The sequence below is a fragment of the Netta rufina genome (genome assembly GCF_964035555.1).
Source record: "Netta rufina genome assembly, chromosome: 19".
Lineage (NCBI taxonomy): Eukaryota > Metazoa > Chordata > Aves > Anseriformes > Anatidae > Netta > Netta rufina.
Genome location: NC_140143.1, coordinates 8,521,211 through 8,537,372, shown reverse-complemented (window position 1 = coordinate 8,537,372; position 16,162 = coordinate 8,521,211). Strand labels below are relative to the sequence as shown.

The 16,162-nt window shown below is 65.6% G+C and overlaps 1 protein-coding gene across 1 annotated transcript; it reads left to right on the top strand.

The window, feature by feature from the left end:
• The first annotated feature begins 2,364 nt into the window (after nucleotides 1-2,364).
• UBALD2 (UBA like domain containing 2) lies at nucleotides 2,365-7,494 on the top strand. The gene is made up of 3 exons (XM_084298540.1): nucleotides 2,365-2,570; nucleotides 3,485-3,547; nucleotides 6,870-7,494. Exons 1-3 carry the CDS (start codon nucleotides 2,451-2,453, stop codon nucleotides 7,218-7,220), a joined length of 534 nt encoding a protein of 177 aa, XP_084154666.1. The 5' UTR covers nucleotides 2,365-2,450; the 3' UTR covers nucleotides 7,221-7,494.
• Nucleotides 7,495-16,162: the final 8,668 nt, after the last annotated feature.

Genomic DNA, 16,162 nt, shown 5'->3' with positions numbered 1-16,162 from the left:
CGAGGGAGCGCAGGCAGGAGCGGTGACAGCACAGCTCGGGGTCCAGCTTCGCCTCCCTCCTGTGTTTGCCTGATCCCTGCCAGACCCCAGCACATGAAAGGCACGGACAGACCCCAAAAGGGTCGGTGCCGTGCAGGAAGAGGGAGGGGGAAGCTGAAAAAGCAGTGTTTAACCCCAAAATGCACCTGCTGCTGGGCGGGATGTGAGGGCAAAGCGCTGGCTGGGGGGAGCTGGCGGGTGGGAAGGGGAAAGGGCAGGGGCAGGGACCTGGAGGTGGCTGCTGGCCCGCGGGGGGGGCACAGCTGGGGTGTCAGGATCAGGCCCGCAGTCAGCAGACAGCAAAGTTTGGTGCTGGGAAGGGGCTGGCTGCCCCCAGACCCCACAGTGCTTCCCAGGGGAGGCAGGGCACGTCCCGGTGTGCAGGGAGGGAAACTCGTCCGGAGCAGAGCTGGAAGTGACCTGCCACCAATTCCCATCCCATCCCATCCCCATCCCCATCCCACCCCCACCCCATCCCCATCCCCATCCCCATCCCATCCCCATCCCACCCCCACCCCATCCCCATCCCCACCCCATCCCCATCCCCATCCCATCCCCATCCCCACCCCATCCCCATCCCCTCCCCATCCCCACCCCATCCCCATCCCCATCCCACCCCATCCCTTTCTCCTCCCGCTGCTTATTCAGAAGCTGCAGGCTCACCCCCCGCTCCCCGTGGCTCTGTGTCCCCACCACAGTCCCCTGCCCTTCCTGGGGCTCCATCCTCCCAGTCCCCAGCACCCCTCGTCCCATTGTCCCCCCCCAACCCCCCCAGCCCTCCCCATGCAGCCCTGCAAGCTGAGGCCCTCCAGACCCCTCGTTAGTGGGCGCTGACCTAACGAGGGCTGCGGGTGGGTGCAGTGGGGCACTGGGGGACCCTGCCCTGCCCGGGGGGGGCTGACACCACAGCCCCAAGGGGCAGTGCGTCCCCACAGCCACCCCAGCCTGCCCCATGAGGGCTTCTTTTCCACGATTTTTTTTTCTCCCCATGGTGTTTTTGCTCTATGCCAAGGCCAGACATGGTGTTTTTTAATTTTTTTTTTAATTTATTTTTTAATTTTTTTTTATGAAGGACTAAGGCCCAGACTGCTCGTGCAGATGGGCCGGGTGCTGTGGCCCAGGGAGGATGAGGGCTGCCAAAATCAGCTGGCGAGGGGGGGGCTCCATCCAGCTGCGGATGTGCTGGGGGGCTCCTCTCAGCAGCCCCCCAACCGTGGGACCCGGGGGGAGGCTGCAATGATCCCCTGTGGGGCCTCAGCACCTGCTGCCAGGGCCACTGGTGGCCTCCAGCCTCTGTATCCCCTCTTCCCCAGTTTGCCCATCACCACAGCCAAACCCCCACGGGCCTTTTCCAGCTCACCCTGCTCCCTCCCAGCTCTCCCTATTCCCTTCTATCTCCCCCCATTCCCTCCCAGCTTACCCTACTCCCTCCCATCTCACCTTATTCCCTCCCCGCTTACCCTATTCCCTTCTATCTCACCCTACTCCCTCTTATCTCACCCTACTCCCTTCCAGCCCACCTTATCCCTTCCTATCTCGCCCTATTCCCTCCTATCTCGCCCTATTCCCTCCTATCTCGCCCTATTCCCCCCTATCTCGCCCTATGCCCTCCTATCTCGCCCTATTCCCTCCTCTCTCGCCCTATTCCCTCCTCTCTCGCCCTATTCTCTAACAGCCCACCCTATTCCCTCCTATCTCGCCCTATTCCCTCCCAGCCCACCCCATTCCCTCCCCTCCCATCGCAGCCCCCTCTCCCGTTAATTCCGGGCTCCGGGACGCCCCCGGCGCCCCAGGACCCCCGCAAGTCGCCGGGGCGAGAGGAGAGAGGCTGGCGGGAGGGGGATCCGAGGCACCTCTCGGTGGGGCCCTTGTATCCCAACCCAAAACTCAACGGGAATTAAAAGGGGGCGGGACGGGGGCGGCCCCGGGCGCGTAGTGGGAGGGGGGAGGGGCGGGGCCGCGCCATGAATGAAAACTCCTGAATGAACCGTGACGTCACAATGGCGGGCCGCCCCGGCAGCGGGGGCCAATCAGCGAGCGAGCCCGCTCCTCCCTCCTCCCCCCGACCGTTCCCCACAGGGGGCGGGGCAGAGCAAACCCGCGCCCAATAGCGGAGCCGCCCGCGGCCAAAACACAAGCGGCCGACCAATGGGCGAGCGGGGGGGCGGGGCGAGGCGCCGGGGCAGCTGGAAGATTCGAAGCGCGGGGCCGGCGGGGCGGGAGGCGCGGCGGGGACCAATCAGCGCCAGGGGGCGGGGCTCCAAAGGGCAGCCGGGCCCCGCCCCCTCCCGCTCTCCCCCCCCCCCCCGGTGTCGGCGCGGCGCGGGGCGCGCTCGGGGCTCCCAGGGCGGCGCTCGGCGGGGGCCCCCCCCAGGACCCCCCCCCGGTGCCCGGTGCCCCCCCCCCGGGCCATGTCGGTGAACATGGAGGAGCTGCGGCACCAGGTGATGATCAACCAGTTCGTGCTGGCGGCCGGCTGCGCCGCCGACCAGGCCAAGCAGCTGCTGCAGGCGGCGCACTGGCAGTTCGAGGTACGGCGCTGGCCCCCCCCCAAAAAAAAAAAAATCCTCAAGACCCCCCCCCAACCCATAGATCCCCTCCGTAGACCCCCTCCTGTGGACCCCCTTCCTGTGAGCCCCCCTCCCTGGACCCCCCTGGGGACCCCCCCCTTGTTGACCCCCCCCCGTGGACCCCCCCCCTTATGGACCCCCCCTTTATTGACCCCCCCCGTGGACCTCCCCCAAATGTACCCCCCCACTTGCCCCCCCCCATACAACCCCCCCATACACCCCTCCTTGTCCCCCCTGTGTCCCCCCCCCCGTATACCCCCAATTTACCCCCCCCATTGCCCCCACTGTGTCTCCCCCCCACCCCCATCCATGCCCCCCCCCATAACACCCCCCTGTGCCCCCCCCCACCCCAATCACCCCCTCCCCACCCCCCATTTCCTCCCCACCCCCCCCATACACCTTGGGGGGAGGGGGGGGTGTCCCAATAACCCCCCCCCATACAGCCAGGACAGGGCCCTGCTGGGGGAGGGGGGGGGTCGTGGGGGGGGGTCCCTGCCGTGTGTCCCCCCCCCATGGGGAGGAAAAACCGGCCCTATTTACCTGGCCCTATTTACCCGGCCCCATACCGGATCTGCCGGCTGGGCCTCAGCCCTTTGGGGGGGGGCAAAAAAAGGGGGTGCAGCCCCCCCATGGTGTAAAAGGGGGGGGGCAGCACCCATGGGTGGTGGGGGGGGGGATTTGGGGTGGGTGCAGGGGCATTGGGGTCCCATGGAGGGGGGGGGTGGGGATAGGGCTGGGGGTTTAAAGGGGAGGGGATTTATGGATGGGGGGGGGGGATTTATGGATGGGGGGGGAATTTAAGGGTGGGGGGGTTTAAAGGGGGGGGGGTCCCGGCCCTGTTTGCTCACCCCAAGCCCCGCGTCCCCCCCCCGCAGACCGCCCTGAGCGCCTTCTTCCAGGAGAGCAACGTCCCCGGCAGCCACCACCACCACCAGATGGTAAGGGCCGGGGGGACCCCCCCACCACCCCAAAACCCCCCCCCCACACCCCATTAACCCCCCAAACCCCCCCCCGATCCCCTTGTCCCCCCCCCCCGCCAGCCATATTGCCGCCCGCGGCCCCAAGCAGCCAAGATGTCTGCCAGGAAATGGCCGGGCCCGGCCCCGGCACCACCGAGGGGCTTTGGGGGGGTCCAGGGGGGGCCCCAAACCCCCCCCCCGACCTCACCCCACACCCAGGGCACAACCCCAATTTGGGGGGGGGGCTCAGAGGGTGCCGTGTTCCCCCCCCCCGGCCACACTTTGGGGTTTTTTTTTCGCCGCTTTCCCCCCCCCCCCCCCCATGGAGGACGCGAGGGGAAGGAGCGGGGCTGGGCTGAGCCCGGTTCTTTTTTTATTATTTATTTTTATTTTTAATTAATTTTTCATTTTTTTCCCCCTTTTCTGGTGTTTTGGGGGGGGCCGGCAGCAAATAGGGAAAAAAAACATACCCAGGTTGGTGCCTGCCATGCCGCCGTGTCCCCCCCCCGACCCTTTTATTCCCCTCCCCGTCCCATTTTCCTCCCGTGTTCGGGTCCCCAAAACCCCCCCAAATCCCCCCAAAACCCCCCCAAGAGCAGAGCCCTGTCCTGGTGACCCCTCTCTGGGGGGGGGGATTTGGTTTTTTTTCCTTCCTGGCCTCATGGGGGGGCTTCCCCCACCTCCCCCCCACGCTCAAGCCAAAGGGGCGCTTTGGAGAGCTGGCGAGATGCCCCCCAAAAAAAACCCAAAAGCCCCCAAAAATCAGCTTTGGGGGGGGGGTGGAGAAGGGAGACAGGCTGGGAGCTGCGGGGCCGCTTCAGGCCTCAAAATGCTCAAAAAATGCTCAAAAAATAATAATAATTATTATTTTTTATAATTATTCCTCCCCATCGCCACAGGAAGCTCGGGGGCGAAACACCCCCGGGGGGGGCCCCGACCCTACAAAAGGGAAGGGCCGGGGGGGGTCAGGGCTGCGTCCCCCCTCCCCCAGGATTTCCTGCCCCCCTCCCCAACCCCACTGGGTTTTGGGGCAGCCCAGCTCCACGTGGGGCCAAGCGGTTCCCCCCCATACACGGGGCCCCCCCCCCAGCGAGGGGCACCCCAAAATCCCACCCCAAATCCCTCCTGGCACCAGGAAGCTCCTGGCCAGCTGCTGTTTGTTATTATTTTTTTTTTAACCAATCCTGCTCATTTCACCCCAAAAAGGCCGCGCTGCGTCCCGCCTCCTCGGGCCGGAGCTGCTGTTTGCCCACAGCTGGTTTTGGGGTATTTTTCTTTTTCTTTTTATTTTTAAAAAAAGGAGCCTCTCGAGGTTAGCAGAGCCGTGTTGTGGATCGAACATTTTTTTGGATACTGCCAAATTTAGTTTTTTTTTAAGAAAAAAAAGAAATAGGGAAGAGAAGCCGGCTTAGCACCGCCCCGAGGTGAGCTCTGGGACAAGCACAGGATGGGGCTGGAAAACAACAAAAAAAACCCCAAACCCCACACGCGGCCGCCTGCATGGGGTGGAGGTCCGCCTGGCCCTGCTGGCGTTTTGGGGTGCAGCTCCGTGACCCCAAAAAGGGGGATAAAGGCGAGGACACCGGGGAGCCACGGGACGAGGAGCTGCTCCCCACGGAGCCACCTGTGGGGTTTTTGGCCCCACAGCAGGTCCAGGGCAGGTGGAGGGATGTGGAGCAGCGCTGCTGGCTCACGGGGGGCTTTTCCCCAGCCCCAAATCCTCAAGCTGCAGCAGGGACCCCACAAATATCCCATAACGTGGACCCCTCCTGGCTCAGGGGCTTTGGGGTGGATCCAGGCTGGTGGGGCAAAGCCCTACACACATTCCCAAACGCACCCCAAAACCGCTCCTCTCGGACACCCCGTGGATCAGCTCCAGCGATCCCACCCCACAACCCTTTTGGGTTTTTCAAAACCCTTTTGGGTTTTCTCCCAAAGCAGGAGAAAACCCATGGGGGCTGTCCCCGTCCCACCCCACACCGCCCCCAAAACCCGGCAGGGGTGGCGGCAGCGTTTGTCACGGGTTTTGCGGAGTGATTTTGGGGGAAATGTCCGGCAGGGTTTAATTTTATGGGTTTAGGGGAGCCCTCAGGGGGTGCAGCGCTCACCCCACACCCGGGGGCCCTCATCCAGACCCCACCAGCACAGTGCTGGGGACCCCGATGGTGACCAGAGCCCAGCTGGGGGGGATCCCATAAAGCAGTTTGGCAGCCGGTGGTGGGACCCCACAGACAGGACCTGAAACACCCCATGGGGACCCTAAAATACCCCATAGGGACCCTAAATATACTGTGGGGATCCTGGATGTCCTATTGGAGACCCTAAACATCCCGTGGGGACCCTGGATGCCCCACAGGGATGCTAAATGTCCTGAGGGAACCCCAAACACCCCATGGGGACCCTAGATGCCCCATGGGGTTTTCCAGACGTCCCATGGGGACCCTAAATGCCCTGTTGGGGACCCTGGATATCCCGTTGGGGATTCTAGATGTCCCATGGGGACAGCAAACGTCCCATGGAGACCCTAAATGCTCTCTTGGGGACCTTAAACACCCCATGGGGGCCCTGGATATCCCATTGGGGACCCTAAACGCCCCCATGGGGATGCTAATCCCCCCCTGTTGGGGACCTTAAACACCCTGTTGGGGACCCCAAACATCCCATGGGGACCCTAAACACCCCATGGGGAACCCCAAACATCCCATGGGGACCCCAAATGTCCCATTGGGGATGCTAAATGTCCTGTGGGGACCCCAAACATCCCATTGGGGACCCTAAATGCCCCCATGGGGATGCTAACCCCCATCATTGGGGACCCTAACTGCCCCATGGGGACCCCAAATGTCCCATTGGGGACCCCAAATATCCCATTGGGGATGCTAAATGTCCCGTGGGGACCCCAAACTTCCCATTGGGGACCCCAAACGCCCTGTTGGGGACCCTAAATGTCCCGTGGGGACCCCAAACATCCCACTGGGGACCCCAAATATCCCATTGGGGAACCTAAATGTCCCGTGGGGACCCCAAACATCCCATTGGGGACCCCAAACATCTGATTGGGGACCCCAAATGTCCCATTGGGGACCCCAAATGTCCCGTGGGGACCCCAAACATCCCATTGGGGACCCTAAATGCCCCATTGGGGACCCCAAATGTCCCATTGGGGATGCTAAATGTCCCATGGGGACCCCAAACATCCCATTGGGGACCCCAAACGTCCCATTGGGAACCCGAAACCCCCCACGGGGCCCCTGGCTGTCCCGTGGGGGCCCCTAAGCACCCCGATCTCCTCTCCCCACAGATGTGCACCCCGAGCAACACGCCGGCCACTCCGCCCAACTTCCCGGACGCCCTGGCCATGTTCTCCAAGCTGCGGACGTCGGAAACCCTACAAAGCAGCAACAGCCCCATCCCCTCTATGGCCTGTTCCCCCCCGGGCAGTTTCAGCCCTTTTTGGGCTTCGTCCCCCCCCCCCATCGGGCAGGGGCAGGGGCAGGGGGGGCAGCAGCAGCAGCAGCCCCCCCCCTGGCTGCCCCCTTCGTCGCCCACCTCCCACGGGCTCCATCACCACCACCACCACCTGCACCCCCCCGCCCCGCCGCCCGCCGCCCCCCCACACAAAGCCGTGGCCACCATGGACGGGCAGAGATAAGGTTGGGGATGCCCGGGGGGGGTGTGTGGGGGGGTGTTTTTTGGGGAGGGGGGGGGAGCCAGGGCGTTCGGAGCTGGGGGCTTCCTGAGAAACGCACTGGAATCCTTTTTTTTTTAGGTTTTATTATTTTTTTTTGGGGGGTGGGGGGGGACAAGCTCCCAGCGAGAGGCCCCCGGAGCCTCTTCCACGAGTCGCCAGCTGGTTTTTTTTTGTTTTTTCCTCCTCCCCCCTCCCTATTTTTTTTTTTTTTTAATATATAACTATAATATATAAATCTATCTAATGTATATAAACCCAGAAGGAAGGAGCGAGCAGGCACGGAGGGCGTTGTGCCCCCCCCCAAGGAAAGGTAGGGGGGAGGAAACCCAAACCCAAAGGGATGGAGAGGTGGGGGATGAACCCCCCCCATGTGTCCGTCCCCCCCCGGACCCGAGGAAGCTCTGGGTGCTCGTTGCTGCGCTCTGGCTCCCCAAAATCCAGCCTGGCTTCTTGCACAGCCCCCCCCCAAACACCCCCCCCCAGCCCCCGACCCCCTCCTCGAGGAAGGGGGGGCTGTGATTTAATAGGGTGATGCCCCCCCCCCCCCACCCCGATCCCTGCGACTCCTCCAGGGGGGTGTGGGGCAGGGGGTGCTGCGGGGGGGTGTTGGTGGGTTTGGTTTGGTTTTTGTTTTTTGTTTTTTTTTTTTTAGTTTTCAAATCAAATCTTGCTTAAAAAAAAAAAAAGACAAAAAGAAAAAAAAAAAAAAAAAGGAAAACAGGTTGAAAGGTTTTTTATTAATTTAAAAATAATAAAATAAAAAAAAAAAATCAGTTTTTTAACAGCAGCTGTCCCTGACTTCTCTCTGCGCTACGGGGGCGCCGGCAGGAACCGAGGGTGACCTTGGGGACATCTGTGGGGTCTGGTCCCTGTAGGATCTGATCTCTGGGGGATCCTGTCCCTGTAGGGTCTGGTCCCTGTAGGATCTCCCGGGGATCTCCCAGCCCCACCAGGCGCTGTGGGATCGGTGCCATCGGGAGCCAGCACGTGTCCCTGTGACCGCTGTCCCCAAAAGCTGGGGATCGGGGCCGGCAGCGCTGGGTTTTCCTGCTGTTCCCAGTGTTTTTAGGCAAATCCCACGCTCTGGATGGGGTTTCCCAAACATCCCCTCTTGCAGACACAGCCAGACCCCTGCCAGCACCCCAGGGTCTCTTTGGGGACCCCCTGGGGGACACCAGCAAGGGCTGGGGCACGCAGCCCTGATCCTATAGGGACGCACCAGCTGGGATGGGGACCCCAAAGACAAAAAAAGGGGAAAAAAAAAGCCCCCACTGGGGCCACTCACCCACAGCACCCACGGCTAAAGGGGGGCCCACCCCTGGGTGCTGGGGTTTATGGGGGAACTGGGAGGCACAGCTGGGCCCCGCTGTGTGTGTATGGGGGGGGCGAGCCCAGAGCCCAGCTGGGCCTCATCCCACAAATGGGATTAGGCTCGGGGCTGCCCTTTGCTGGCTGCTTTTCTCTGGGTTTTCCCCATTTTGGCCCCAGAGGTGGCACCGGGGGACCCCAGACCCACTGGGGTATGTCCCCGGGGTGCTCTGCCCATGGGGACCCCCCCAAAAGCAGGATTTTAGCTCCTATTTCCCCCCTAAAGACCAAACCCATTGGGACAACGCACCAAGAGGGGGGCTGGTGTGGGGCCAAAGGTGCCCGGGGACCCGTCGGGGGGGAGATTTGGGGGCTCCCCCCTCCGTGAGAGCCCCCGGGGACATGTGGCAGGGCGGAGGGGACACCCAGGATAACAAAAGGGGATCCCCTCGTGGTTTCTGGGCGCGGGAGAGGTGAACCTAAAAGAGGGGGACCCAAAGCACCCCCCCGGCCCCTCCGAGCCAGCACCTCGAGGTGGAGAGCCACCGGCACCACAGCAATAAACCCGGCCCCATAAACACCCCGTGGGTAAAGAAACCCCATACGGCTGCTGTGGGGTCTGGCCCCTCTCTGCACAAAGGATTTGGGATCTCGGTGCCATTCCCATAACGTGTGATGGCCGGGCGGGTGCCACCCCGAGCAGAAAAACGCAGCTGGCGGTGATGGGGGCGCGTGTAAAGGGGGCTGGGGGTGTAGGTCGGGGTGTAGGTCGGGGTGTAGGTCGGGGTGTAGGGAGGTGTGGGTGTAGGGAAATAGGGATGGAAGGGCGTAGAGAGGAAAGGATGTAGGATATAAGGATGTGAGGAGGTGGGGATGGGGGGATTTAAGGAGGTGAGGATGCAGGGATGCGAGGATGTAAGGACAAAGGGCTGTAAGGATGTAGGGTGGAAAGGATGGAAGGATGTAGGGATGAAAGGATGTAGGGATATAGGAACATGAGGAGGTAGGGATGTAGGAAAGTATGGCTGTAGGGATGTAGGGATAGAAGGATGTAGGCATGGAAGGATGTAGGGACGTAGGGATGGAGGGAAGTATGGCTATGAGGACGTAGGGAGGCATGGATATAGGGGAGTACGGCTCTAAGGATGTCAGGATTTGGGGTGTAAGGACGTAGGGGGGCACAGATATAGGGACGCAGGGATGGAGGCAGCCCTGCAGCAGGGAACGAGCCCCCCGTGATCCCACAGCAGGGCCGCTGACGGCCAAACCAACCCCGCTGCCAGCTGCCCGTCCACCGCCCTTTATTGCTCCTGCCCGACCCCCCCGTGTGGTGCCCAGGGGGGGCTCCCAGCCGAGCCCCCCCGGCCCCTCTCCGCTCTTGGGGTCTCTCTCCCGTCCTGCGGCGCCCACGGGGGCGAGGGGAGCCCCGGTCCTTGGGGGACGCGGCCGTGGGGGTGCCTGGGGGTGCCTGGGGGGGGGGGAGGAGGCAGACACAGGGGTTAATCCCCGTGGGGTGTCCCACATGTGGGGAGGGGGCTACCCACACCGCGCCCCCCCCCCAGGCCGTACCGTCCTTCCCCACCAGCGCAGGCAGCCGCAGGTCCCGCCGGCCCTTGTAGATGTGCCCGTCCTGGCCCAGCAGCTCCACCTCGTCCTGCTGGGGAAGGAGCCGGGGAGCGGGGCCAGCACCGCAGGGACCCCCCCAACCCCAACCCCAACCCCAACCCCACGGGGACCCCCCCACCCCCCAAAAAAAACAACCCAGCACCCTGGAAAAGCGAGGCGCGCTCTTCTCGCCGAGGTGCCCAGCGCCTCGGGTCGGATCCTTACCTTCACGGGGGGCCCGCTGTGGGGCTGGGGGTGTCCGGGGGTGCAGGGCGGGAGATGCTGGAGCTGGGGGCTTCGCCGCTGCTGCGGGGGGGGCCGGGTGTGCTGCCCCCCACAGCGCCGCGGCACCCGCAGGTACCCGCACCCGGCCCCGCATTCCCTGCGGGGTGGGCGCGGGTGGGTGCTCTGGGGGGGAGCCGTCCCTCTCCGGCCCCCCCAGAGGCTGTTGGGGAGGGGGACGGGGCACGGCTGGCAGCCGGGGACGTGTCCCCGATGTCCCCAATGTCCCCGATGTCCCTGTGACCCCCTACCTGCGGCCGAGCTGCCGTAGGGGCTGCGGCTCGAAGATGGCGTGGGGGCGCACGGAGAGGCGCGGGGGCAGCGGCGGCATGGGTGGGATGGTCACGATGTGCCTGGGGAGGGCACGGGGGGGGGGGCAATAAGTCACCCTGCCCCGAGATGGGCACCCCAGGGAGCTCACCGGTGGCCCTGGGGGGTCCCCTGCTGCCAGCACCAAGCTGGGCAGGGCTGAGGGGGGGACTGGGGGAACTGGGGGGACTGGGACCCCAATGGGCATCACCCCCCCAAACCCACGGCACCCGGCAAAGCCCTCAGCACCTGGGAAGCAGCCGAGCCCCCCAGGGGTACTCACGGGCCAGGCACCACCATGCGCAGGGGCCGGTCGCAGGACACGCAGTGGAAATGGGCCAGGAGCTGCCTGCGGAAGGAAGGGGCTGGGTGAGAGCGGGGCAGGCAGGGAACGGGGCAGTAATTAGCACTAATTACAGCCCAGCGCACGGCCAGGGGGCACATCGGGGCCGAGCTGTGCACCTCAGGGCGTCGCATCCCTGTCCACACCCTCACCTCCCCCAAAAAACCCTTCGTGCCCACGCTGAAGCTTCGGATGGGGAGCACCTCATCCCCCAGGGGCACCCCCACGCTGCCGTGGGGTAGCAGGGAGCTGATTTAATGCCCTCGATGCCACCAGCACCCCTTGGGCACCACTGGTTGGGGATGCTCTTATTTTAGGATCCTTATTGCATGGGGAAGGGTGGAACAAATCCCCGGGACATGGTCCTGGGCACGGGGGGAGGATGTGCAGGGACACCTGAGCTTGCTTTGGTCTGGTGAATTGAGGGCTGGGGAGCAGCGAGCCTGCAGGGACCGCGTTGCAGCGTGGCCACCGCAGCGCTGGGGGACCTGGAGGGACCTGGGCAGAGCGTCCCCAGCTGTCCCCAGCTGTCCCCGAGGCGCTCACTTCCTAATCCCAGCGGCATCGTCGGCCTCTGCCTGCGGTGCCCGCGCCTCGAGCTGCCTCAGGATGCTCCTGCAGCGCTCCTCCAGCTGCTGCCGCAGCGGCGCCAGCTCCAGGCGGTCCAACTGGGGGTGGCACAGCCCCTGAGCGAGCTGCCACCGCCAGCCCCACTGGCACAGCGCCGGGGCCACCGGGGCCACCAAAGCCCGGAGGGGTGACCCAGCTCGGCGGGGTGCCCTCGGGGTGGAGCAGGGGGCTGGGAAGCGGGGACGAGCCGGGCTGTACCTTGGAGCCCAGCTCCTCCACGAGCTTCTGCTGGACGTGGTGCCAGCCCTGCTCCTGCCCTGTCACCTTGCTCAGGGTGTCCTCGATCATCTTACTCAGCTGCTCCACGGCGGCGTCAAACTGGGCGCAGCTCACCTTGCCGGCCAGGGCGGCTCTGTCTGCCTTCTGGGGACAGGGATGGGGACGGGGACAAGTGGCACCGGGGGACCCCAGCCCAGCCCCTTCCTGGCAGGGGGGCTCCTGCCGACAAAACGCCGGGACTCCTCGACGTCTCACCACTTCGATTTCTAGCACCAGCTCCTCCTTGTCCGCCTTCTCCTTCTGCAGCCTCTCCAGGGACTGGAACAGAGCCTTGGAAAGCAGCAGGAGCCCGGTGAGCGGCGCTGGGACCTCAGCAGGCAGCGGGGACCTCGCTGTGCCCAGCCCTGGGGATCCCGAAGCCACCCACCTCGATGTCCTTCTGCTTCTGCTGATGGTCGTCCACCAGGTTCCCCGTGACCGAGCCCAGCTTCTCGCAGTCCCCCTGCACTTGCAGGATGGCAGCCTGGATGCTCTTCAGCAGCTCCTCATCCTCCTGCGAGGAGGAAGGCGAGGGCGCGGCACTGAGCGGGGGACCCGACCCGGCGCCCACAAACCTTTGACACCCCTTCTCCAGTCCCCCGACGCCGACACCTCCGTACCCATCTCCTCCCGGGGAGCTGCCGGGTGGCCTTGCCCATGGCCTGCCGTGCCAGGACGGAGTCCACCAGCTCCTGGAGCTGCTCGTAGCGCCGCAGCAGCTGCCCGAGCTGCGCCCCGACGTCGGCGCTGCAGACGGGGCACTCGGCCGGCACCGGCTCCGTGCCTCCGGGGCTGCCGTCGGGGGAAGCGTCCGGCCCCATGGTGCCACCCAGCAGCGACCTCAGCTCGTCCAGCTGGAAACGGGGAGAGGGAACCGGCTCCCAGCTGGGCTGCTGCTGGCCCCCAAGCCCCCCCCGGGAGGTGCGGTGGCCTCCCAGGGGGCAGGGGGCAACAGGGGGGACGTGGCACCGAGAGGTGTCCCCCTCTGGCTCTCCACCTGCTCCTGTAGGTGCCCGGCCGTGGTGGCCACCAGCTGCTCCAGCGTGGCCTTGGCTGCGTCCTGCTGCTCCCTCAGCTCCCTCAGCTCCCTCCTCAGCTCCTGCAGCAGGGACCTGGGCGGCGAGACGGGGTGCGAGGGGGCTTGGCTGCTAAAAGGGGGACCCCTCACCCCCAAACCGAGCTGCTCGCAGCCCCTGGGGGGTGGCAGCCCCCTTCCCGTCCCCTTACCCCAAGCTGTCACCGGATTTCTCTGCTCCTCCAGCCGACCCCAGCTCCCTGAGGGCGTCCTGCAGCTGCTTGATCTGGGGCAGCGGTGGCAGATCAGGGCATGGCCCCCACACAAGGGGACCTTTGGGGTCCCCTCCGTGCCCGGATCACCTCCAGATCGCCGCCGCCCCCTCACCTTCTCCCCCTGGCCCTGCAGGTCGCTGGCCAGGCCCTGCAGGGAGCCCACGCGGCCCTGGAGGTCGGCCAGCAGCGCGGTGACGCTCTCCTGGTCTGCGGGGACACGGGGACACAGCCCCCATCAGGGGCTCCAGGCACGATGCCACCCGCAGCCCCCAGGTCCTCCCCCCCCCCCCCTCCCCCACCGCCTCCCCAGTTCACCCCAGTGCTCCCAGCCCGCCCCGAGCCTTCAGGCTCCCAACCCCGCAGCACCCCAGGGTGCCCCCCAACCACTTTTAGAGCCCGTGGCCCCCCTCCAGGTTCTCACCTCCCTCCGGGAGGAGCAGACGCAGCTCCTGGAGCTCGGCGCGGTCCGACTTGGTGGCCTCCAGCTGGGCCACCTGGCCCTGCAGGGTGGCACAGAGGCGGCCGAGCTCGGCGACCTGCTGCAGGGCCTCGGCCAGCCCCGGCACGGCACCCGTGGGGCCGGCATCGGGGGGCATTTGGGGTCCCCAGGCGGTGGGTGACAGGGGCTGGGCAGCCACAGGGGGCTGCGCCTCGGGGCGAGCGGCGCCCACCCCTGTCCCCCGAGCACCCGGGGTGGGTTCAGCGCCAGGGAGGCCGGGTGCTGCGCTGGGGGGGCTCGGCTGGACCCCTCCTCCTCCTCCTCCTCCTCCTCCTCCTCCTCCTCCTCCTCCTCCTCCTCCTCCTCCTCCTCTTCCTCCTCCTCCTCCTTCTCCTCCATCTCTTCCTTCTCCTTGGGGCCAGGGAGGTGCTGTCTGCGTCCCCATAGTGGTGGTTGGGGTGCCGGGGGACCCCAGCTGTGTCCCCGGGGTGGTCCCGTGGGTGCCGGGGGACCCTGGCTGCATCCCTGGGGGGGTCTCATGGGCTCCAGGGGACTCCCACTGTGTCCCTCGGGTGGTCCCATGGGTGCCGGGGGACTCCAGGCCGGTGCCGTGGGTGCCGGGGGACCCTGGCTGTGCCCCCGGGGTGGTGATTTGGGTGCCAGGACCCCCCGGCTGTGCCCCCGGGGTGGTGATTTGGGTGCCAGGACCCCCCGGCTGTGCCCCCATGGTGGAAGTTTGGGTGCTGGGGGACCCTGGCTGAGCTCCCAGGGTGGTGATTTGGGTGCCAGGGGACCCTGGCTGTGCCCCCGGGGTGGTGATTTGGGTGCCGGGGGACCCTGGCTGTGCCCCAAGGGTGGAAGTTTGGGTGCCAGGACCCCCCGGCTGCGTCCCCGGGGCGGTGGCACCGGCAGCAGCCGTCCCCATGCGGTCGGGGGCAGCTCCTGCCCGGCTCCAGGAGGCCACCGATGCTCTCCGCGTCCCCGCTCGCGTCCCCATGGTGCGGGGCCGTGTCCCCGCTGTCCCCTCGCCGGTGCCGGGCGCTGGCTGCATCCCCCCGGGGGTTCCCCCGCGCTCGGTGCCCTCCTCGCCCGATTCGGGGGATTCGGAGGAGGACTCAGAGGCTGCAGCCTGGCTCCCGGCAGCCTCCTGGGGAGAAGAAATTTACGGGAACAAATTTATGGGGTCGCGCAACGGGAACCGGTGAAACCATCGGGCTCCCCCGGTGCAGCACACCCGGTTCCGTCCCCGGTGTCCGGCACCTACCCCATCGCTCTCCGGGCTCGCCCCGCTGCGGGGTCCCCGCTGCTGCTCGCCTGCCTGCAGGGAGGGAAAAGGGGGGTCAGGGTTTTGGGGTACGCCCCCCAAAAAATATTTTCTTCCCCCCTTCCTTGCTCCCGTCCACGGTGCACGGGGCGGCACCCGCTGGGACATGAGGGTCCCATCCCCTTGTGGGTCCCCGTCCCCATGAGCAGTGGGGTGGGGATGGGGGAGGCAGGGCTGGGGGCCCCGTCCCCATCCCGGGGGCAGCTCACCAGGCCCAGCAGCTCCTTGATCCCACAGATGTCCTTGGCCATAAGGGACTGCGCCGCCTTCACCCCGCTGATGGCCTCCAGGAGGTCCCGGGGCACAGATGGGGTCTGGAAGGGACCGGGGAGGGGGAGACCCCATAAGGGCCGCACAGCCCCCAGGGATCAGGCTGCGTGCTTGTGGGGTGGGGGGGAACACCAAAAGGAACCCCAAAAAAAAACCCAAAACCTCACCTGGGTGCTGTCCCCATCCCTCGCTTCGCTCCTCTCCGGCCCCACAGCGGGGGCTGCGGAGCCCCCCGGGGGTCCCGGGGTGGGCTGGGGGGGCTGCCCGCCGGGGGGGGCGGGTTGTGGGGTGGGTTGTGGGGTGGGCGCGGGTTGTGGGGTGGGCACGGGGAGGTGCAGCAGCCCCAGGTGCTGCAGCAGGGCGCGCAGGAGGCTGTGCAGGGCCGTGAAGTTGACGGCCCCCACCTCGGGGGTGCCGATGGCCGCGTCCAGCAGCTCGGCCAGGCTGGGGGGGGGGCAGCGCCGCCATGGCCTGCGGGGAAAGGGGGAGGGGGGGGGGCTGCAGCCTTCAGCCTCATCATCATCATCATCATCATCATCATCACCACCTGTTCCAGGGAAAACCCTAACCCTAACCCACCCCAATATCCCCCTTCCCCGTTTCCCATACCCCCATATAAATCCCTATACCCCCAATCCCTCTACTCCACCCCAAATCCCCGTACCCCCCCCACCCCCATAATCCCCATGGACCCCAAAACTCCCCCCCCCCCCAAATTCCCGATACCCCCACAAGCCCCATACCCCGCCAAATTCTGGTAGCCCGCCCCCAATCCCCTTACCCCCCCGTACCTTCCCCATCCCATACACCACCCCCTAAATCCCCCCCCCCCCCCAAATCCCCAT